General features: G+C 37.3%; 1 protein-coding gene across 5 annotated transcripts in view; it reads right to left on the bottom strand.

Moving 5' to 3' along the window:
- The window catches only part of TMLHE (trimethyllysine hydroxylase, epsilon), a 95,110-nt gene that overhangs the window by 21,342 nt on the left and 51,261 nt on the right, over positions 1-22,507 (bottom strand). For 2 of the 5 annotated variants that reach the window (XM_055269460.2, XM_063634656.1), the window contains one exon: positions 3,098-3,274. The exons of 2 other annotated variants lie outside the window; for them this stretch is intronic. In XM_055269460.2, the coding sequence (XP_055125435.1) occupies positions 3,098-3,274 (177 nt within the window). Of the gene's footprint in view, positions 1-3,097; positions 3,275-15,130; positions 15,278-22,507 lie in introns of those variants that run through there. One more of the 5 variants, XM_063634657.1, reaches the window with a different exon arrangement.

The following is a 22,507-nucleotide window of genomic DNA, read 5'->3' on the forward strand; positions in this document are numbered from 1 at the left end:
AATTTTATCATTTTAAAAATTCAACCTTCATTAAAATTAATTTTTAAAGCTTATAAAATATACATTACCAAGATTTACCTAACCCATCTGTTCTTCTGGGTATGTACATTTATTTTTTAAAATTTTCCTATTATTTATTAGTGATCATCTTTAACCATATTTCTATAATTTAGAAATAGAATGTATATTACATTTCTTAAAAGTTTGCATCTTTGTATTTAGAAATTTCAAAGATATAAAGTTTTAAGAGTTCTGATATACATAATCAAATTACTTTTTAGAAAGTCTACTTATCTTCATTCCCTCCAACAGTACATATGTGTCCATCAAAATGGAGTATTCTTATTTTTAAAATATATTTTTTTCTAATTTGGTAACTAAAGTGGAACTGCTATCTTGTAATAATTTTAACTTATTTGCTTACTAATATGGCTAATAAGAATACTTTCTATATTTGTTAGACATCTATGTTTCTTTAATGCAGGGACTACCAAACTATGGCTTATGAGTCAAATCTGGTGCTTGGTTTTGTAATGCTTGTTTCAGAACACATGCTGTCCATTTTGTTACATATTGTCTATAGCTCCATTCACTCATATAGCCCACAAAGTTTAAAAATATTTACCATCTGGCTCTTTATAGAAAATGTTTGCTGACTCCTGCTTTAATGATTTGTCTGTTCAGTCCTTTCTCACATTTTTCTTACAATTTAGCAAAAGCACCTTACATATTAGGGACATTTAGTCTTTGGCATACATTTTGCTAATATTTTGCCTGTTTTTAAATAAACCTTTCTATAGCATTTTTTTTCTATCATAGAGAAATTAGTAGTCAATGTATGCATCGTAAGCATGTTTTTTCCTCCAATGCTTTTTAACTTTTTTATTTGGAGATAATAGATTCATAGGATGTTGAAAAGAAATGTGTAGGAAAGTCCCATGAGCTCGTCCCCTTCCTTGATGTTAACATGTTATATAACCCCACTACAATACCCAAACCAAGAAAGTGGTATTGGTACAATCCATTGGGTTTATTCAGATTTAACCAGTTAAACATATATTCATTTGTGTGCATAGCTCTACGCAGTGTAATTACATGTGTAACTTTGTGTAACCACCACCACAATCAAGATACTCAACCGTATGACTCCTTCGTGTTACCCTTTTACAGCTACATCCGCCACCTCCTACCCCCGCATCCCTAACTCTTGGCAACCAATAATCTGTTCTCTATATCTATAATTATGTTATTTCATGACTGTTACATACATGAAATCATGCAGATTGGCTTTTTCACTTCAGCATAATGTAATTGAGGTTCTTCCAAGTTACATATCATTAGTTCGTTCCAATAAAATTGCTGAGTAGGATTTTATTGTATGGATGGTTTGTTTAACCATTCACCCATTGGGTAGTTTCCAGTTCTTGGCTATTACAAATAAGGCTGATGTGAACATTAATATACAGGGTTTTATGTGAACGTAAGTTTTCATTTCTTTGGGATAAATGCCCAGAAGTGTGATTTCTGGGTTGCATGTTTAGTTTTTTTTTTTTTTTAAGAAATTACCAAACTGTTTTCCAGAGTGTACCATTTTACATTCCCATAAGCAATGTATGAGTGATAGAATTTCTCTGCATCTTCTCTAGTATTTGGTGTAGTCACTGTTTTTTAATGTAGTCATTCTGATAGGTATGTACTGCAATCTCATTGTGATATTAACTTTCATTTCTGTAACAGCTAATAATGTTGAACATCTTTTCATGTGTTTATTCGCCATCTGTATATCCTATTCAGGAAAATGTCCGAGCATATCTTTTATCCATTTTTAAATTGTATTGCTTGTTTTTTATGCTGAGTTTTAAGAGTTATTTAGTCCTAGCACCAGTCAGGACCTTAAGATGTTCTCATATGTTCTTTTCTTGAAGTTTTATAGTTTTATGTTTTACATTTAAGTCCACAATCTACTATAAGTTGGTTTTTATATAAGGTGTGAGACTTCAGTTGAGGTTCTTTTATTTTTTCATTATGGATGTCCAATTGCTCCGGCACCAATTATTGAAAAGCCTATCCTTCCTCCATTGAATGACTTTTGCACTTTTGCCAAAGATAAGTTGACTATATTTCTGTGGATCTATTTCTGGGTTCTCTATTCTATTCCACTGATCTATGTATCTGTCCCTCCACCAATACCACATTGTCTTGATTACTGCAGTCTTAACATCAGGAAGTGATTTCTTCCCACTTAATTCTTCATTTTCAAAATTGTGTTGGCTCTCCTAGGGCCTGTATATTTCCATTTAAATTTTAGAGCATGCTTGTTTATAATTATAAAAAAATCTTGCTTATATTTTGACAGGAATTGCGTTAAAACTATAGATCAATTTGGAGAAAACTGACATCATTACTATGTTGAGTCTTCCAATCCATGAACATGATTTGTTTCTCCATGTATTTATGTCTTCTTTGATTTCTTTCATCAGCATTTAATAATTTTTATAATACAGATCCTATATATATTTTGTTAGATTATACCTAAATATTTAAATTTATTTGAAGCTATTGAAATGGTCATTTTTCATTTCAGTTTCTGCATGTTTAAGTATATAGAAATATGATTGATTTTTGTGTGTTGATCTTGTGTCCTCTGACCTTACTGAAGTCATTTATTAGTTTTCACGGTTTTATTATAGATTACTTGAGGTAGTCTATGTTGGGCTGTCATGTATCTGCAAATAAAGAGTTTTATGTACGAATTTTATTAACTTTTCTTGACTTACTATAATAGAATTTTCAGTACTATGATAAATAAGAGTGGTGAGAGTGGATGTTAAATAATAGTGGTAAGAGTGGGCATCCTTGCCAAGTTCCCTGTCTTAGAGGGAAAGCATTCAGTCTCACTATTAAGTATAATGTTAGCTGTGGATTGTAACAATTTTATTTGAAGAGAAAAATAAAATGTTTCAAAAAATCCTTCCAAAACAAGAAAAAAAGAAAAGTAACTAATTAATTATTTTTGAAAGGAACAAACCATTTTCCACAAAATAACTGTCCTTCAGAAGAGTACCCCCAAAGAAGATCAAGTCTCCTGTCCACTCACAAGTAAAAAAGAGTGTGGTCTCATCCAGATGAATGGTCTTTGGCTTGATACATAAATCCACACTGGCAGTATCCAGGCTGCGCTGGTGAGTCTTAGAGTTGTAGCACGATGCTGAGCGGCAGTGGTCTCGAAGCCAGACATAATCAAAGCGCATCACGGTATTAGCATATTTCAGCTCTAGGGAAAAGATCACATTCATCAGAACTATTTATTGAGATAACTTTAAAAAATCAGCATCCAGAAAACTTCCTTCTAAAAGTCTTCTACCAATAAGCAATAAGGGTTGAGGGGAGGGACTTTCCCCTTACCAGATATTAAAATATACTGTAGAACTTCTATAATTAAAATGGTGTAATGTTGTATTTAAATAGATAAAATGATGGAAGAGTATAAAAAGCCCAGAAATATACCCAAATGCATATGGAAATCTAATATGTAATAAAGTGACAGCAAAAGTCATTGAGGAAAAGATGAATTTTTTAAATAAATGGTGTTGGGACAACTAGATAGAACTTGGGAAAAGATAAATTTGTGTCTATACGTCATGTTGTCACAAGGTTATCAAGATAAACTCAAAATATATAGGAGTACTAAATTTAGAAAATGAAACCATTCAAGTATCAAAAGAAGGAAGTATAGGTGCATAGAGGATATATAGGAGGTGATATGGTTTGGCTCTGTGTCCCCACCCAAATCTCATGTTGAATTGTAATCCCCAGTGTTGGGGGAGGGACCTGGTGGGAGGTGATCAGATCATGGGTGCAAATTTCCCCCTTGCTGTTCTCCTGAAAGTGACTGAGCTCTCACGAGATCTGGTTGTTTAAAAGTGTGTAGCACTTCTGCCTTCACTTTCTCCTGCTTTGCCATGGTAAGATGTGCTTGCTTCCCCTCACCTTCCACCATGATTGTAAGTTTCCTAAGGCCTCCCAGCCATGCTTACTGTATAGCCTGCAGAACTGTGAGTCAATTAAACCTCTTTTCTTCATAAAGTACCCAGTTTCAGGTAGTTCTTTATAGCCATGTGAGAACAAACAAACACAGAAAATTGTTACCAGAGAAGTGGGGCATTGCTATAAAGATACCTGAAAATGTCAAAGCAACTTTGGAACTGGGTAACAGGCAGAGATTGGAACAGTTTGGAGGGCTCAGAAGAAGACAGAAAGGCGAGGGAAAGTTAGGAACTTCCTAGAGACTTCTTGAATAGTTTTGACCAAAATGCTGATAGCGATGCAAACAGTGAAGTCCATACTGAGGTGGTTTCAGATGGAGATGAGGAACTTATTGGGAACTGGAGTAATGGTCACTCTTGCTATGCTTTATCAGAGACTGGCAGCATTGTGCCCCTGCTCTAGGGATTTATGGAACTTTCAACTTGAGAGAGATGATTTAGGGTATCTGGTAGAAGAAATGTCTAAGCAGCAAAGTGTTCAAGATGTGGCCTGGCTGCTTCTAACAGTGCATGCTCATATGCATTTGCAAAGAGATGGTATGAAACTGGAACTTATATTTAAAAGGGAAACAGTATGAAAGGTTGTAAAATTTGCAGTGAAACCATGTGGTGGAAAACAAACCATTTTCTGGGAGGAATTCAAGGCTGCAGAAATTTCCATAAGCGAAGAGAAGCCAAATGTTAATATCCAAGACAATGGAGGGGGGAAATGTCTCCAGGGCATGTCAGAGACCTTTGCAGCAGCCCGTCCCATTACAGGCCCTGAGGCCAAGAGGGAAAAGAGTTTTGTGGGCCAGGCCCAGGGCCCTACTGCTCTGTGCAGCCTTGGGACATGGCCCCCATGTCCTTTGTCTCTGTGTCTCAGCTGCTCCAGCTCTAGCCATGGCTAAAAGGGACCAAGGCACAGCTTGGGCCATTGCTTCAGAGGATGCAGGCCCCAAGTGGTGGCTTCCATGTGTTGTTGGGCCTATGGGTGCCCAGAAGGCAGGAGTTGAGGCTTGAGAACCTCTGCCTAGATTTCACAGGATGGCTGGAAATGCCTGAATATCCAGGCAGAAGACTACTGCAGGGGCAGAGCCCTCATGAAGAACCTCTACTAGGGCAGTGTGGAGGAGAAATGTGGGGTTGGAAGCCCCACACAGAGTCCCCACTAGGGCACTGCCTAGTGGAACTATGAGAAGAGGGCCACCATCCTCCAGACCCCAGAATGGTAGATCCACCAACAACTTGCACTGTGCACCTGGAAAAGCCACAGCCACTCAATGCCAGCCCGTGAAAGCACCCCCAGGGGCTGTACCCTGCAAAGCCACAGGGGCAGAGGTGCCCAAGGCTGTGGGAACCCACCCCTTGAATCAGCATGCCCTGGATGTGAGACATGGAGTCAAAGGAGATTATTTTGGAGCTTTAAGATTTAATGACTGCCCTGTTGGGTTTTGAACTTGCATGGGGCCTGTAGCCCCTTGGCTTTGGCCAATTTCTTCCATTTGGAATGGGAGCATTTACCCAATGCCTGTACCCCCATTGTATCTTGGAAGTAACAAACTTGTTTTTGATTTTACAAGCTCATAGGTGGAAGAGACTTGCCTTGTCTCAGATGAGACTTTGGACTTGAACTTCTGAGTTACTGCTGGAGTGAGTTAAGACTTTAGGAGACTGTTGGAAGGCGTGATTGGTTTTGAAATGTGAAAAGATAAGATTTGGGAGGGGCTAGGAGTAGAATGATGGAATGATATGGTTTGTCTCTGTGTCCCCACCCAAATCTCACGTTGAATTGTAATCCCCAATGTTGGGGGAGGGACCTGGTGGGAGGTGATTGGATCATGGGGGCAAATTCCCCCCTTGCTGCTCTAATGATAGTGAGTTCTCATGAGATCTGGTTGTTTAAAAGTGTGTAGCACTTCCCCCTTTGCTGTCTGTCTCTCCTCCTCCACCACGGTAAGACATGCTGGCTTCCCCTTTACCTTCTATCAAGATTGTAAGTTTCCTGAGGCCTCCTAGCCATGCTTCCTGTACAGCCTATGGAACTGTGTGTCAATTAAACTTATTTTCTTCATAAATTAACCATTCTCTGGGAGTTCTTTATGGCAGTGTGAGAACAGACTAATACAGGAGGTCCTTGTACTATTTTAGTAACTAACCTTCTGTTAATTTGAAGTTATAGCAAAGGCCGGGCACGGTGGCTCACGCTTGTAATCCCAGCACTTTGGGAGGCCGAGGCGGGCGGATCACGAGGTCAGGAGATCAAGACCACGGTGAAACCCCGTCTCTACTAAAAATACAAAAAATTTAGCCAGGCGTGGTGGCAGGCACCTGTAGTCCCAGCTACTTGGAGAGGCTGAGGCAGGAGAATGGCGTGAACCTTGGAGGCAGAGCTTGCAGTGAGCCGAGATCACGTCACTGCACTCCAGCCTGGGCGACAGAGCGAGACTCCGTCTCGAAAAAAAAAAAAAAAAAAAGAAGTTATAGCAAAATAAAAAAATTACAAAAAAAAAAAGACTTTCTATACATCAGGTTACTCATTTAGAAAAGGTAAATAAAGTGTGTGACACAATTTACAAAAGAAAAGAAAAAAATTAAGTTATGCCTTCATATAATTCAAAAAAATAAATTTCTGATGGATTAAAGTACAAAAAATTAAAACTGTAAAACATTAAATGTTGACAACCTTGAGGTAGGAAAGGCTGTTTTAATATGACACAAAAGGCATAGAGATAAATTAATCTATATTAAAATAAATACCTTCTGTTCTGCAAACAATATAAAAGCAAAGTTAAAAGACAGGTAAAAGGAAAAAATTTGTAGCATAAAAGGATTAATATCCAGCATACAGAATAAACCTCTGTGATCATTAAAGATAAAAACCCAACAGAAAAATAGGTGAAGGATATCAATAAGGAAAGTCACCAGAAGTGACCGGTAAACATATGAACTGCCCCCAGCCTTGGTAATAATCAAAGAAATGGGTATTTAAACCAAAATGTGATACCATTTTATACCCATCAGAGCAACAAAAATTTTAAAGGCTGATTAAAATGTGTTTTAAAGGATGTGGGGAAAAATGCATACTTGCAAACATTGGTAGTAGGAGTATATATTGTTAAAGTTATACTAGATGGCAATCAGCAAGTTTCTATGAAAATAATTTAAAATGTGCATATTTGACCTAGAAATTCACCTCTCAGTATTTATCTTTTTTCTCTTGTACTTTATTTATTTATTTTATCTTTTAATAAATATTTTTTTATTTCAATAGCTTCTGGGGCTCAAGTGGTTTTTGGTTACATGGATGAATTGTATATTGGTGAAGTCAGAGATTTCAGTGCACCCATCACTCGAGTAGTGTATACTGAAACTGATATGTAGTTTTTTATTCCTTATCCCCCTCCTTCCCTCTCCTCTTCTGAGTCTCCAATGTCCATTATACCACTCTGTATGCCTTTGCATGACATAGCTTAGCTCCCACTTATAAGTAAGAACATACAGTATTTGGTTTTTCATTCCTGAGTTACTTCACTTAGAATAATGGCCTTCAGCTCCATCCAAGTTGCTGCAAAATACATTATTTCATTCTTTTTTATGGCTGAGTAGTATTCATGGTGTATATATACATTTTCTTTATCCACTTATTGGTTGATGGGTACTGAGATTGGTTCCATATCTTTGCCATTGTAAATTGTGCTGCGATAAACATACACATACAGGTGTCTTTTTGATATAATGACTTCTTTTCCTTTGGACAAACAGTAGTTCACCTCTCAGTATTGTATAGAAAGTGTCACACATGTGGAGTTGCATATAAGGTTATTCATAATAGTGATGGTTATAATACTAAAAATAATTAGAAAAAAGACTAAATGTCTATCAGTGGGGAAGTGGAAGAATCGCTGAATAAACTGGTTTATCCACATTTTAAGATATTAAGCAATAGTTTTTAAAAATTGCTATACCTGTACCTCTCACATTTACTTTCACTGGTATTATCATTCTCATTTTAAGGACAACTAACTAAAGCTCAGAGATGCTAAGTATCTTTGTAAGAATATAATCATTAGGTGGTAGAGCTAGGACATGAACCCAAGTCGTGCAACCCCACAGCCTAGTACACTAATGCATCTCAAAGTACAGCCTTGGGAGTCTGGAGGTGAGACTTCTTTTAGAAAAATACAGTGAGGAGCTTGGCAAATTTTCTCCCCCAAAAGTATTGATAAAACTGGCCAAACTAAAAAAGAACCGTTTTAAGACTCTGGAAATTGTCCAAAGGTATACAGCAAATTGAGAAGTATTTATTCTATTTTTAATTTCTTTAGTAACCTTCATACTGTTTTCCATAATTGGTACACCAATCTACATTCCCACCAACACTTGGTATCTCTTGTCTTTTTGAAAATAGGTATTCTAATGGGTGTCAGGTGGTATATCAGAATAGTTTTGATTTGTATTTGTCTTATAATTAGTGATGTTGAGCATCTTTTCATATATGTGTTGGTCATTCGTATGTCTTCTTTGGGGAAATGTCTATTCAGATCCATTGACCATTTTTTAATTGGGTTATATGTTTTGTTGCTATTGAGTTTTATGAATTCTTTATAAATTTTGGATATGAACCCCTTATCACAAATACAGTTTGCAAATATTTTTTCCTAATCCCCAGGATATCATTTCATTTTGTTGACTGTTTCCTTTGCTGTGCATAAGCTGGTTAGTTTGATGTTGTCTCATTTATTTATTTTGGTTTTTGCAGCCTAAGCGGTTGGTGTGATACCAAAAAAAGTCCTTGCCAAGGCCAATGTCAAGGAGCTTTACCACCTGTTTTCTTCTAGGAGTTTTATGGTTTCAGGTCTTATTCTTGTTTAAGTCTTTTATCCATTTTGAGCTGATTTGTGTGTAGGATGACAAAGGTCCAATTTCATTCTTTTGCCTTCTAAGTATATGCCCAAAGGAAATGAAAGTACTACCTCATAAAGATACCTGCACTTCCATGTTCATTGCAGCATTATTCATGAAAGCCAAGATATGGAAACAACCTAAATGTCTGTTGATGGATGAATGTATAAAAAACTGTGGTATATATAGACAATGGAATATTATTCAGCCTTTTAAAAAGGAGATCTTGCCATTTGCCATAATATGGATGAACCTGGAGGACATTATGCTAAGTGAAATAAACCAGATACAGAAAAAAAAATTTGCATGATCTCATTTGTATCCAGAATCTTAAAAAAAAGTCAAATAAATATACAGAGAGAATCAAACAGTGGTTACCAGGGCCAAGGATAGGGGCATGGGGGAGGAAATGGGAGATGTATGGCTAAGGACACAAAGTAGCAGATACGTAGAATGAACAGATCTAGATGTCTGTTATACAACAACATGAAGACTATAGTTTATAATAGTGCATTGTGTTTTGGATTTTTGCTAAATGAGTCAATTGTAGCTGTTCTTGCCACAAAACTGGGTAACTATGTGAGATGATTGATATGTTAATTTGCTTCACTATAGTAACCATTTTACTGTCTATATGTATCTCATAATATCATGTCATATACTTTAAACATACACAGTGCAATTTCTTTTAAAAAGGAAGCATTTATTTACAAAAAACTACTGAACCTTGGGTAAAAACAGTGGGAATCTGTGGTGTATTTATCATGGGGTGCTCCCACTCCTATTCCTCCACCTCTAGCTCCAATCAGTAGTAGTTCCATGAAGGTGGGCTAAACCAAGAAAACCCGCAGCTTTGCTGTCAAAGATGACTAACTTGATTTGGAGCAGAGCATGCATAAAACCCCCATTCATCTGGGTGTTATCAAAAACAATTAGGGAAGCCATACTGGTTGGAGCAAACAACAGACCAGAAGAACAGGCAGAAATCTAACCAGGCTATATAGGGAGTGAGAAAGCTATAATGGGCCTTGAAAAGCTCCCACACATCCCTAGTATTTGGAAGGTTGCACATGCATGCAGTGCTGTATGCACACTGAAGAGAGACTGGAAATGGCCCTAGTTATTTACATGTCTCTGGATGAAAATGACGCTTTTTGTAGGAGACATGAGAATGACAGAAAGTAAAAACCAGGACAAACTTCTTGGGTTAGTCTGTTTGCATCATTATAGAGAAATACCTGGGGATAGGTAACTTGTAAAGAAAAGAGATTTATTTGGCTCATGGTTCTGCAGGCTGTACAGAAAGCATAGTGCTGGCATCTGCTTCTGGTGAGGGCCTCAGGAAGCTTATAATCATGGCAGAAGGTGAAGGGGACCTAACACGATGCATAGTGAGAGAGAGAGAGTGAGAGTGAAGAAGTGCCAGACTCTTTTAAACAACTGGATCTTGTCTGAACTCATTACTGAGGGGCAGGCACCAAGCCATTCATGAGGGATTTGCCCTCATGACCCAAATACCTCCCATCAGGCCCCATTTCTAACACTGGAGATCACATTTCAACATGAGATTTGGAGGAGACAAACATCCAAACCATATCACTTGTAAATAGCTCAAACTTCAAGTGTATGCCTCAAACAACACACAGATCCTCTGGCAAAGGGTGGAAGCCTTATTACATTAAGTTTTTTAAGCATAACCTCTGATCAATAGTTGGCTGGCCTCTAAACTATATCAGGAATTCCCAACCTGCTGTCTCAACTAGGCCTATGGACATCTGGGCCAGATAGTCTTTTTGTCATAGGGTGCTGTCCTGTGGACTGTAGGATGCTTAGCAGCATCCCTGGTCTCTACTGACCAGGTGTCAGCAGCATCTTCCTCTCCAGTTGTGACAACAAAAAATGTCTCCAGACAATGCCAAAGGTCCCCTGGGGGGGCAAAACAGACCACAATTGAGAGCCTCTGGGCTATGGTGACCCCAGTGCAATGCTTAGGAAACCACAGTTAAAAATAAAAAACAAGAAGTAAAAATAAAACCTGAGCAGAGACATCAGTGGCTACACACTGCAAGGGACAAAGACTCTACAGAATTACCCCAGACAACAAAAAAATACACAAAACAAACAAATACACAAAATACAAACAAATACAGAAAAATATGCAACAATTCCTCTGGGGACATCAGAACTCAGTTTCCATAAAATGTTATCTAAAATGTCCAGGTTTTCAACAACAAGAAAAGATCATGAGATATGTATAGCAACAGAAGGGTTACCTACACACAGAAAAAAAGCAGGCATCAGAAACCCTCTGAGAATATTACAGGAAATCTTATTGCCTAAGTCAAACATGCAGATAGAAGGCAACTTATGTCCTGCAGAAAATCTCTTTCCCTTCTAATAGTCTTGAGCTTTACAGGAGAGAAGCAGAATGGACTATTGGGGCATCACCTCCATGTACCTATATTATTTCCTCATTATAAGCCAACACTTGGTCTTTACTGAGTCATTTTGTCTGTGATGGCAGGCATGCCTTATACAAGTGCTTTCAAGGTATACCCCAACTGGATGCTTGAAAATCTATAGATACTGAACTTAATTGAAAGACTGTCTGATACAACTGCTAATACTCTGAAATAGGGCTATTCATTTGGTGGTGCCCTACAGTTGGGGTTCTTGTCCTAGGGTGTGTGGAATAATATGCAAAATTCATGTGTGTGTGTGTGTGTGTGTGTAGAATTTCTATTGGGTCTATAACCTAAAAATATTGAGAACCCTTTCCTTAGAGTGACAAAAGTGTTTGAGTACCACTAACCCTTATTCAGTTTGGTCATTGCAGTGAGATGATGCACAGTTCAACAAACTATAGCTTGTGGGTCAAATATAGTGTGTGACCTATTTTGTTTGGCTTGCAAGATAAAAAATGGTTTTTACACTTTAAAAGTGTAATGAAACAAAAACAAAACAAAGAAAATCACTGTAATGGTTAACTCTATGTGTCAATTTGACTGGACCATGGGGTGCCCAGATAAGTGGCTAAACATTAATTCTGTGAGAGTGTTTCTGGAAGAAATTAGCATTTAAATCAATAGACTTGAGTAGAGTACATTGCCTTCTGCGGTGCGGGGATAATTCTATCTGCCTGCTTGAGCTGGGATATTGGTCTTTTCCTGTTCTTGGACTGAAACTTACATATCAGCCTTCCATTTTAGGCCTTTGAACTTCGACTAGAACTTAGAAAGGTTCTCCTGGTTCTTAGGCCTTCAGACTAAACTGGAATCATATCACCAGGTTTCCTGGGTCTCAAGCTTATGGATGGAAGACTGGTACTTTTTAGTTTCCATAATTGCGTGAGCTAATTCCTTTACACACACACACACACACACACACACACACATATATTCCCCTATTGGTTCTGTTCTGTTTCTCTGGAGAACACTGACTAATATAGGTATTGGTACTGAGAAGTAGGGTACTGCTGTAACAAATACCTAAAATTGTGGAAGCAGCTTTGGAAATGGGTAATGGGGTAGAGGCTGAAAGGGTTTTGAGGTACTGCTAGAAAAAAAGCAAGCCCAAAATTTAGCAGCAGCCCTGCCCATGAGGCTCTTTGAGGTGACTGTGCCTTTTGAAACTTTAGTCTTGAGTGGCTTCTTAATTGTTTTCCATTCTGTTTGAACCAAGATCATATCTGCTGCTGCGGATTTGTATGACTTTCTTTCTCTTCCCCTAGAAACATGATCATTTTTAAATACCTTAACTCAGTTTTTAGATTCTGTATTAGACCATTCTTGCATTGCTATAAATAAATAAATACCTGAGACTGGGTAATTTATAAAAAAAAGAGATTTAATTGTCTCATGGTTCTGCAGGCTATGCAGAAAGCATAACAGCATCTTCTTCTGGGGAGGCCTCAGGGAGCTTCCTCAAGTCTCACCCATATAAAAGTTAGATGAGATTTAGTTGAGACTTTGGAATTTTCATCTTTAGAGTGGATGCTGGAATGAGTTAAGACTTGGGGTTGTTGGGATGGAAGGTATGTTATGTAAGAAGAATATGAATTTGGGGAATCTAGGGGTGGAATGTAATAGACTGAATTGAGTCTCCCCTAAGTCCATATGTTAAAGCTCTAACCCCCAATGTGATGGTATCTGGAGATGGAGACTTTGGGAGATAATTAGGCCATGAAGGTAGATTCTTCATGATGGTATTAGTGCTCTTATAACAAGGGACAGGAGATGGAGCCCTTTATCTCTCCACCATGTGAAGATACAGCAAGAAGGCAGAAGGCAGCCATCTGCAAGCCAGGAAGAGAGTCCTCACCAGAACTTGACTATGCTGGTACCCTGATGTTGGATTTTGTAGCCTACAGAACTGTGAGAAATAAATGTCTGTTGTTTAAGCCACCTGGGCTATGGTATTTTGTTAAAGCAGCCTGAGCCAACTAAGACAACCATGGGACAGAGACTGTACATGGCCCCAAAAAAAGCCTAAAATATTTACTATATGGCTGTGTTAGTCAGTTAAGGCTGCTATAACAAAATTATAATAGACTGGGTAGCTTAAACAACATATATTTATTTCCCACTGTCTGGAAGCTAGGAAGTCTGAGATGAGGGTTCCAGGCCATTTGATTCCTGGTGAGGACCCTCTTCTTGGTGTGCAGATGGCTACCTTGTTGCTATATCCTCAAATGATAGACAGAGAATATGCTCTCTCTTATAATGGCACTAATTCCATCATGAGGACTCCACCCTAATAATCTAATTAGCTCCCAAAGGTTCCATCATCAAGTACCATCACATTGGGAGTTAGGCTTCAACATATGAATTTGGAGAAAACACATTCAGTCCATAGCACTGGCCCTTTACAGATAAAAGTCTGCTGACCTCTGAGATAATCTGTAGCAGAAACTCTTTTTTTCATCCTCTCTTTCACTTCTAGTGAGTTGGCAAGAGTAGCTAATACTACCACCTTAATAGCATTTGAAACCTAACTAACCCGTCTCCATTTAAGCTCCACACATCAGTCAGAATACTCTTTACAATGAAATTTAGCTTAGAATCCCTTAAGTAGTTCCCCATTACAATAAAGACCAATCTCCTCAAGATTGCCTACAAGGGTCTGCACAATGTGGCCCCGGCTAACCTCTGTAGCCTCTTTTATCAACCCTTCCTTGCACTTGATGTAGCAGTCCATATAGGCCAATATGACATATTCTCTGTAGCCTAACTCTTGTACACATAGTTCACTCTAACTGAAACATTCTTCTTCACTGCCTCACCCCTCTTCCCCTGCCTAGTTCATATTCAATACTCATGACTCAGCAGGCAGTCATTCATAACTCTCCAGGTTTTCTTACAGCACCCTATGCATTGCCTAAAAGAATTTCTCATGTTTTCTTATGCTTGTTTATCATTGCCACAAGACTGTAAGTATCTTGAGGATAGGGAATGTGTCTTCTTCCTCTCTGCATGCTTTGCACTTAGGACAATTCCTGCTAGGTATTCATTAAATGTTTGTTGAATAAATCAATGGTAAATCAAGCAGTGGTGCAGCTGCCTTACTGGTAACTCCAATACAGGCCACGTACCTACAAATGATCTTCTCCTGCTCTACTAGATACCTAGTAATCCTGACTATATGCTATATTCCATTTTCAGGTTAAGAGTTGCTAGTTATATAAGCAGTGTAGTAGTGGAATAAACTACTGTGTGGCTAGATTTGCCTTTTAGTAGGCCTCAGTATATCCCTTCATTTTAGTTAAGTTGGTATGCATACTGTCCTTTTGCTGACTGGAGTCCATTCTTGCCTTTTCACTTGTAATTTTTCTCCTTGAAATCACAGGAAAAATTAATTAAAGGACGATCTGATTAAATGACCACCTTCTCCTTCAAAATATAGCTAAAAATTCCTTTATTCAAGGCAGCTTCTTTGAATAATCTATTTCCTCTTTGAAATTAAATATTTGGTAGGTATCAACTCAATTTACATTTGTGTCTGGCATAAGCTAATTATGCTTCTCATATTTATTTACTTATTTTATTCATTTCAGGGACTCTACATCTTACATTGAGAAAGGGAATCTTCCATCTTTGGTTCTCTAACAGTTCTTAGCTCAGTTAATAAAATTAACACTCAACAAATGCTTATTAATTAGATCTTATCAAAATTTTAATACAGAAAAGAAACTTGAAACTCACCTTGATTCATCTCTTTTATAACCCACATTTAATCAATCACCAAGGTCTGTTGATTCCACTTCCTAAATCTTTCTGAAATCCATATAACCTCTCCATTTACACTCCTTTCTCCTGCCACATTCAGATATTCATCATCTATAGACAGCGGGACACTATAAAAGGATTTTAAAAATCAAGGTAGTAAAATCAGATTGGAGTTTAGAAAGAGCACTCTAGTTTCAGGATGGATAATGGATCAACAGGAGAGCAAGACAAGGCTGCAGTAATCCTGTTAGGATAGTTACCTCCTTGCTTCTCAATGTTGTTTTTGGACCACTTTTTCTCCCTCCTTCCTCTAAAACCCAAGCTTCTTTGAAGATCATGCTTTCTTAATTATTCTAATCAAGTACCTCTTGAGTCACTCTCCATTTTTAATGAAGACCAGTTTACTGTTGTCCACTTTACCCTTTCCCTGTCATCCTTGGCAACTTCATCATCATTAATTACGGTACTCTCAAAATTTTCATTTAAAACATTCCATACTCTAGCCACCTCTTATTACCATTCCAGTTCAATTATTCTGGCACTCCTCACTCCAATAATCCTTCAACCCCATAAAGAGCTCCAATCCATTGACCCTAAGCTCCTTTTCACTCTCTGTCATCTTGTTTCCTTTAATGTCCTCACTTCCCTCCTTACAGAGCCCGTATTCCATGGTCCATCATTTTAATCAATTCCCTGCAAACAGTCTTAACTTCCTTGTCCCCTCTCTCTGTGCCATACTTCTCTGACGAAGCCCCAACCATGGTAAACTCAAGTTCCTACCTCCTGTGCAGCCAAGCAGCTGAAAATTGCTGGAGAAAAATTTTTCTTTTATGTTTTTTTTTTAATTGACAAATAATGTGTTTTGTTATCTTGTAAACATGATGTTTTGAAGTATATATACATTTTGGAATGGCTAAACCTAACCAATTAATAAATGGATTACTTCACAGTTATTATTTTTGTGGTGCTAGTATGTAACGTCAACTCTGTTTTTCAAGAATACAATATCATCATTAACTATAGTCATTTTGCTGTATGATAGACTCTTGAAATTTATTCCTCCTATCTAACTCTAATCATGTATCCTCTGACCAACATGTCTCCATCTTCCATCCCCCCAATCACCCTAGCCTCTGATAATCACCATTCTACTCACTTCTATGAGATCAAATTTTTTAGATTCCACATATGAGTGAGATAATGCAGTATTTGTCTTCCTGTGCCTGGCTTATTTCCTTTAACATAAATTCCTCCAGGTTCATCCAAGTTGCTGCAAATGACAGGATCTGATTCTTTTTATGGCTGAGTAGTATTACATTGTGTATGTATACCTCACTTTTTTCATCCATTCATCCATTGATGGACACTTATGATGGAGAAAATTTTAAAAACTGCACTGGCTAGTATCATTTTAAACTCATCATGAAAAATCTCAAATTAGTACTCAATATAGCCAAATAATTCTTGCATAATTTCCTAGTAAAATCACTCGCTCTCTAAGAAGACTGTGTCATACCATCTCCCCATCCTCAAACTGCCAATACCTCCTCACCCTTCACACTTTCAACTGATGACCTTGCTTCTTCCTTCAAAGAAAATGTAGAAGCAATAAGAGAATCTTCACAAACTGATGCCCCATGTCCAATCACTTACCTGCATCTGTGCCCATATATTCCACCTTTCTTTCTGTTACAATCATGGAAATATCTGTGCATCTAATCAAGTTCAATACTTCCATTTATGAACTAGATTCTATCTCTTCTTTCATACTCAGAGACTATGCTCCTGAAGCAGTTCCATTCCTCTCTTTTGCATCACCAAATTTTCCTTCCCTATTGGATCATCCTCATTAGCAAACATGTAATATCTCCCATATTAAAATAATATTTCAGGAGTGCCATCAGCAAGATGGCAGAATAGAAAAAAAAAGACCCTCCTTCCCCCATGGATTGAATAACAATTTATGGAACAATTGCCTTTATGACAAATTCAGAAATGAGTTAAAAGGTTGCTGCACCCCAGGCAAGTGCAAAGCCAACCTCACCAAAACCCAGTAGGAAAATTCATGGCATTTCTTCACCAGAGACTCTTCTCCCAGCTTGGTGCATTGTAACTGAGAGGAAACCCCTACCTCTTGACTTATCCTAGGGGGGAAAACAAGTTGAATGTCCAACATTCTAACTTTTCAGGGTGTTATCTAAACGACTGGTTTCTGTCTTGCCTGAATCTAAGAACTGACAGCAATGGGAAGCCAGATTGGGGGCCTGCTGAGAACAAAGGTGATCAATGTGGCTTGGCCTGGCACCTGAGTCTGTAGACCACAGACAGATATTATGTGGAGCTCCAATACCCTAGTTTACTACAGAAACAGAGAGATGGCAGTATCACAGACAGACATCAAGGGGAACTCCTGAATAGAAACTGATAAATCTCTTCAACTAGAAGATTAAATGCACAATTCCAGAAGAGTATGCATTCCCAGGAAAGGATTAGAAGGTCTCTGGATTCTTTAACTGGGCTAATTGGAGAATGTCCTCCTTGTATGCAACCAGACCACAAAGACTGAGAAAGGTATCTGAGCTTTCAAATGTTAAAGTCTCAACAAGATATAATAAGACATACAAAGAAACAAAGAAATATGGACTATTCAAAGGAATAATTTAAACCTCCAGAAAGCACCCCTAAAGACATAAAGAAATGTAAATTACCAAAAACTCAAAATAAGCATCACCAGAATAATTGAAGAATTAAAAAAGAACATAGATAGGCAACTAAACAAAATTAGGAAACTGACATATAAACAAAATGAGAATATCAACAAATAAATAAAACTATAAAGAAGAATCAAACAGAAATTCTGGAACTGAAGTATCTAATAATCGAAGGAGAAATTCACTGGAGGGATTCAATAGCAGAATTGACCAGGCAGAAAAAAGAATTAGTAAACTCATCGATAGGGCTTTGAAATTATTGAGAAAGAGAAGAAAAAAAAACAAAGAATGAAGAAAAATGAGGAGAGCCTAAGGGATTTATGGGGCACCAACAAGCAGAACAACATACACATGATGCAAATCACAAAAGGAGAAAAGAGAAATGAGTAGAGAGCTAATCTGAAGAAATGATGGCTGAAAACTCTCCAAATTTGATGAGAGAAAAGGACACACAATTTGAATACACAAACAACTCTAGTTGAAATAAATCTAAAGAGACCTACACTGAGACCCATCAAAATCAAACTGTCACAAAGACAGAATCTTGAAAGTGGCAAGAAAAAATGACTCATCACATACAAGGGAGCTTCTATTAAACTATCAGCTGGTTTCTCAGCAAAACCTTGCAGGCTAGAAAGGAGTGAAATAATATATTCAATTACTGAAGAAAAAAACCTGCCCACCAAGAACATTATATTTTGTAAAACTGTCCTTCTAAAATGAAGGAGAGATTAAGACTTCCCAGATAAACAAAAGGAGAGGAAGTTGATCACCACTCAATCTGCCCCACAAGAAATGCTAAAGGGATCCTTCAAGTTGAAGAAAAAGGATGATAAATAGCAACACAAAACCATATGAAAATATAAACCTTCTGATAAAGGTTTATTGTGTAGTATTGTAATATAAGTGTGTAAATCACTTTTAAATATGGTATAAATTTTAAAAACAAAAGTAACAAATAATTATAGATCTATGTTAATGGATGCACATCATAAGGAAAGGATGCCCACCCTCAATATTACTATTGTTAAAGTACTGGAATTCCTAGCTAGAAAAATTAGACAAGAAAGAGAAGTAACAGAAATCTAAATTGGAAAAGATGAAGTAAAATTGTCTCTATTCACAGATGACATGATCTTATATGTAGAAAACCCTAAATATTCCATATGCAATACAAAGTATTGTAACTAATAAATGATGTCAGAAAATTTGCAGGATACAAAAGCAATACATAAAATGCATTGCATTTCTATATATTAATGGTTACCAATCTAAGAAGAAAAATTAAGAAAAAATTCCATTTATTTATTTTATTTTATTTTTTATTATACTTTAAGTTCTGGGATACACGTGCAGAACATGCAGGTTTGTTACATAGGTATACATGTGCCATGGTGGTTTGCTGCACCCATCAACCTGTCATCTACATTAGGTATTTCTCCTAATGCTATCCCTCCCCTAGACCCCACTCCCTGACAGGCCCCAGTGTGTGATGTTCCCCTCCCTGTGTCCATGTGTCCTCATTGTTCAACTCCCACTTATGAGTGAGAACATGCGGTGTTTCATTTTCTATTCTTGTGTTAGTTTGCTGAGAATGATGGTCTCCAGTGTCATCCATGTCCCTGCAAAGGACATGAACTCATTCTTTTTTATGGCTGTCTAGTATTCCAGGGTGTATATGTGCCACATTTTCTTTATCCAGTCTATCATTGATGGGCATTTGGGTTGTTTCCAAGTCTTTGCTATTGTGAACAGTGCTGCAATAAACATACGTGTGCATATGTCTTTATAGTAGAATGATTTATAATCCTCTGGGTATATACCCAGTAATGAGATTGCTGAGTCAAATGGTAATTCTAGTTCTAGATCCTTGAGGAATCTCCACACTGCCTTCCACAATGGTTGAACTAATTTACACTCCCGCCAACAGTGTAAAAGCGTTCCCATTTCTGCACATCCTCTCCAGCATCTGTTGTTTCCTGACTTTTTAATGATTGCCAATCTAACTGGTGTCAGATGATATCTCATTATGGTTTTGATTTGCATTTCTCTGATGACCAGTGATGATGAGCTTTTTTCATATGTTTGTTGGCTGCATAAATGTCTGCTTTTGAGAAGTGTCTGTTCATATCCTTTGCCCACTTTTTGATGGGATTGTTTTTTTTTCATGTAAATTTGTTTAAGTTCTTTGTAGATTCTGAATATTAGCCCTTTGTCAGATGGATAGATTGCAAAAATTTTCTCCCATTCTGTAGGTTGCCTGTTCACTCTGATGGTAGTTTCTTTTGCTGTGGAGAAGCTCTTTAGTTTAATCAGATCCCATTTGTCTATTTTGGCTTTTGTTGCCACTGCTTTTGGTGCTTTAGTCATGAAGTCTTTGCCGATGCCTATGTCCTGAATGGTATTGCCTAGGTTTTCTTCTAGGGTTTTTATGGTTTTAGGTCTTATGTTTAAGTCTTTAATCCATCTTGAGTTAATTTTTGTATAAGGTATAAGGAAGGGATCCAGTTTCAGCATTCTGCATATGGCATCAAAAAGGATGAAATACTTAGGAATAAACTCAACCAAGTTAGTGAAACACTTGTACAGTGAAAACTACAAAATGTTGCTATGATAAATCAAAGAAAGTTACAAATAAATGAAAAGGCATCTCATGCTCATGGATTGGAAGGCTTAATGTTGTTAAAATGTCCATACTACCCAAAGTGATCTACAGATTAAATGCAATGCCTATCAAAACTCCAGTGGAATTTGTTGTAGAAACAGAAAAAAACCTTCCTAAAAGTCATAGGGAATCTCAAGGGACCCTGAATAGTCAAAATAGTCTTGAAAATAAGACCAAAATTGGAGGCCTCGCACTTCCCAATTTCAAAACATGCAACAAAGCAACAGTAATCAAAATAGTATTGATGTATGAAAAAGTCTTTATCTTTCACTTTTGCAGGATCATTTTGCTGGATATATAATTCTACATTGGTAGTTGTCCCCCCTTTAACACTTTAAGGTTGTCATTCCATTGTGTTCTTGCTTGCACAGTTCCTGATGAGAAGTCCACTGCAATTCTTATCTGTTTCTCTGTAGGTAAGGTATTTTTCTCCCCACTAGGCTGCCTTCAAGAATATCTCTTTGTCTTTGGTTTTCTGCAGTTTTAATATCATATGCCTACATGTGAGGTCCTGCTTGTTTATTTTAAGGTGTGTGTGTGTGTGTGTGTGTGTGTTTATTCATAATGCATTCGTTAATGTGTCTATTTTTATGCCAGTACTATATTGTTTTGATTACTATTGCTTTGTAATATATTTTGATATCGGGTAGTATGATGCCTCCAGCTTAGTTCTTTTTGCTCAAGATTGCTTTAGCCATTCAGGGTCTTAAGTTGAAAACTTTTCCTTTCAGATCAGGAACAAGACAATGATGCTCACTCCTCCTACTCTTACTCCACATAGTACTGGAAGTCGTAGCCAGAGTAATTAGGCAAGGAAAAGAAATAAAAGACATGCAAATAAGAAAGAAAGAGATGAAATTGTCTCTGTTCACTGATGAAATAATCTTATATATAGAAAACCCTAAAGAGACTACCAAAAAACTGTTAGACTTAATGAATTCAGTAAAATCAACATACAAAAATCATTAATGCTTCTAAACTCTAACAATGAACTAACTGAAAAAGAAATCAAGAAAACAATGCTATTTGTAATAGTTGCAAAAAAATACATAGGAATAAATTTAACCAAGGAGATTAATAATCTCTACACTCAAAACTATAAAACATTGATTAAATAAATTGGAGAACACACAAATAAATGAAAAAATATTCCATCTTCATGGATTGGAAGAATTAATATTGTTAAAATATCTATACTATTCAAAGTGATCTACAGATTCAGTGCAGCTCCTGTCAAAATTTCAATTACATTTTTCACAGAAATAGAAAAAATCCTAAAATTCTGACTGATAATTTCAACACCTGTGTCATATGTAAGTCTGGTTCTGATCTTGCCTTGTCTGTTCAAATTGTGTTATTTCTTGCCTTAGCAAGTTTTGTAATTTTATTATTGTTAAAAGCCACACATCTTGTACAGAGCAATAGCTACTGAGGTAAGTAGGATTTTACCATGTATATTTATATTAATCTGGCCCGGAGTTAGGTTGTGTTTGATGTTTGTTGTCTCTGTGGGTACCAGAAGCATTAAACTTCTCTAGTGATTTTGCTTTTGTCTTCTCTCTTGGCCTTGGCCCTTCCCTCTGTGCTGTACCTCAGAGACAGGCTGTCTCTTGCAGCTCTTCCAGCTGTAATCCATTGTCATTTTAACTGGAGGCTTATTAGCTTGTTGTAGGGTGTGGGGGGATGAGGGCTTTCTACAATCTTCAGATTCTCAGTCTTTGGAGTGCATAGTGGGCCTGTGTCTTGGAAGTGTGACTTTCACAATTGTTTTTGTTTCTCTTCCAGGGTGTGGTAGATTGAACTGTAACCCCCCAAAAGATATGTTGAAGTCCTAATCCCTGGTACCTGTGAATGTGACCTTATTTAGAAAGCGTCTTTGCAGATGTAATCAAGTTAAAATGAGGTCACACTGGATTAGGGTGTGTTCTAAATCCAATGACTGCTATCTTTATAAAGAGAGAAATATTTGAAGACAGA

The sequence above is a fragment of the Symphalangus syndactylus genome, chromosome X, assembly GCF_028878055.3.
Source record: "Symphalangus syndactylus isolate Jambi chromosome X, NHGRI_mSymSyn1-v2.1_pri, whole genome shotgun sequence".
NCBI lineage: Eukaryota > Metazoa > Chordata > Mammalia > Primates > Hylobatidae > Symphalangus > Symphalangus syndactylus.